Source organism: Crocuta crocuta, unplaced genomic scaffold (assembly GCF_008692635.1).
Source record: "Crocuta crocuta isolate KB4526 unplaced genomic scaffold, BGI_CrCroc_1.0 scaffold139, whole genome shotgun sequence".
Classification (NCBI taxonomy): Eukaryota; Metazoa; Chordata; class Mammalia; order Carnivora; family Hyaenidae; genus Crocuta; species Crocuta crocuta.
Window position 1 is genome coordinate 11,680,947 of NW_027533258.1, and position 1,292 is coordinate 11,682,238.

A 1,292-nucleotide genomic window follows, 5' to 3' on the forward strand; every position below is an offset into this window, starting at 1 on the left:
CCACGGGGCCTCGGCCGATGGGAGCCCGGCCTGCAGGCTGCCCGGGGGCCCCGGGCCCCGGGCCGCGGCAGGGAGGGGTGTGCGCCGGCCCTCACCTGTCCTGGCCGCTGCACGGCTCCTGGAGGCAGGGAGGCTGCAGTCCGTGCACCACACGGGCCTCGAACAGAAATTTGGGGGCCCAGAAGCCCAGGGCTCCAGTCACAAAGGCGATGGCAGTCACCCCAAGGGTCGACCACACAAAGCTCCAGCTGCAAGAGAAAGCCCTCTGGCTGCCCCCCCGCCTGNGCCTCCAGGAAGCTGCCCCGCTGCCCCCACCTTCCTCCCGGTGCCCCCAGGGGTCGCGTGGCTCCGTATCAAAGACTTTTGGGGCCTGTCCGCACCCCACATTCCAGCCAGTCACGCGGCCGCCTCCCCGCCCATGCCCGGAACAGAATGGACACACTCCCACGGGGCTTGCGGAGGTGAGTGATTAACTCCCAGCATCCTCCGGGCAACCCGGGGAGAATTATGTCCATTGAATAAATGAGGGGAGTGAGGTTCCGAGTGTCAGGTCATTCGGGGATAAGGCCCTGGCAGACCTCACTCCGCCTGCCTCCCTCCCCTCCGGTCCCCATTCTGTCACAGCGGCAGGCAGGCAGGCGCAGGGGGCCGCCTAGCAAAGGAGAGGCACCTCAGCCGGTGAGTGGGAGCTCAGAGAAGGAAGAAGGCTGTGAACACTGGGACAGTCAGGGAGGGCTCCCTGGAGGCGGAGAGAGGCAGGTCCGCAATGCCGGGACAGACGGGGCTTTCAGTGACATGCAGGGAGGAGCAGGGACACTCACTTCGTCCCCAGGTATCTGACGTCCTCACACCAGCTGCCCCTCGGGCCCCCCATGGCCACCTCCTCCTGCTTCTCAGCAGCTCCCCGGGGAGGGTCCGGAACCAGCACCATAAGCAGGATCAGGGCCATGGCTTCCAGGCAGGGCGTGACCTGGGCACGAGCGGCCCGGGGTGTCAGGGCCATGTATAAACCCCCGCAACCCAGGAGGGCTTGCGAGCGGCTGAACCACGTGGCCCAGGCTTCGGGAGGCCCTGTGCCCTGGGCGTGGGGCAGGAGGCTCATTCCCTGGCTGCCCCTCACCCCTCGCCCCTAGGAGCGCGGCGTCTCTGGGGAGCAAGGTCCCCCTGGGATTGTCCAGGAATCACTCTCTTGGGGGTTCTGGGAGCCGCTCCGGACCAGGGTGCTCACCACCTCCACCTGCCAGGCCAGCTCCAGCCTGGGGCGTCCTGGCCCCAGGCTGTCCCCCCCCCCC

General features: G+C 68.0%; 1 protein-coding gene across 1 annotated transcript in view; it reads right to left on the minus strand.

The window, feature by feature from the left end:
- SPNS3 (SPNS lysolipid transporter 3, sphingosine-1-phosphate (putative)) overlaps positions 1-1,292 on the minus strand; it is a 33,329-nt gene that overhangs the window by 22,910 nt on the left and 9,127 nt on the right. The window contains exons 6-7 of the mRNA XM_077746887.1: positions 822-970; positions 96-248 (exon numbers count right to left, since the gene is read on the minus strand). Coding sequence (XP_077603013.1) covers positions 96-248; positions 822-970 — 302 coding nt within the window. The remainder of the gene's footprint in view (positions 1-95; positions 249-821; positions 971-1,292) is intronic.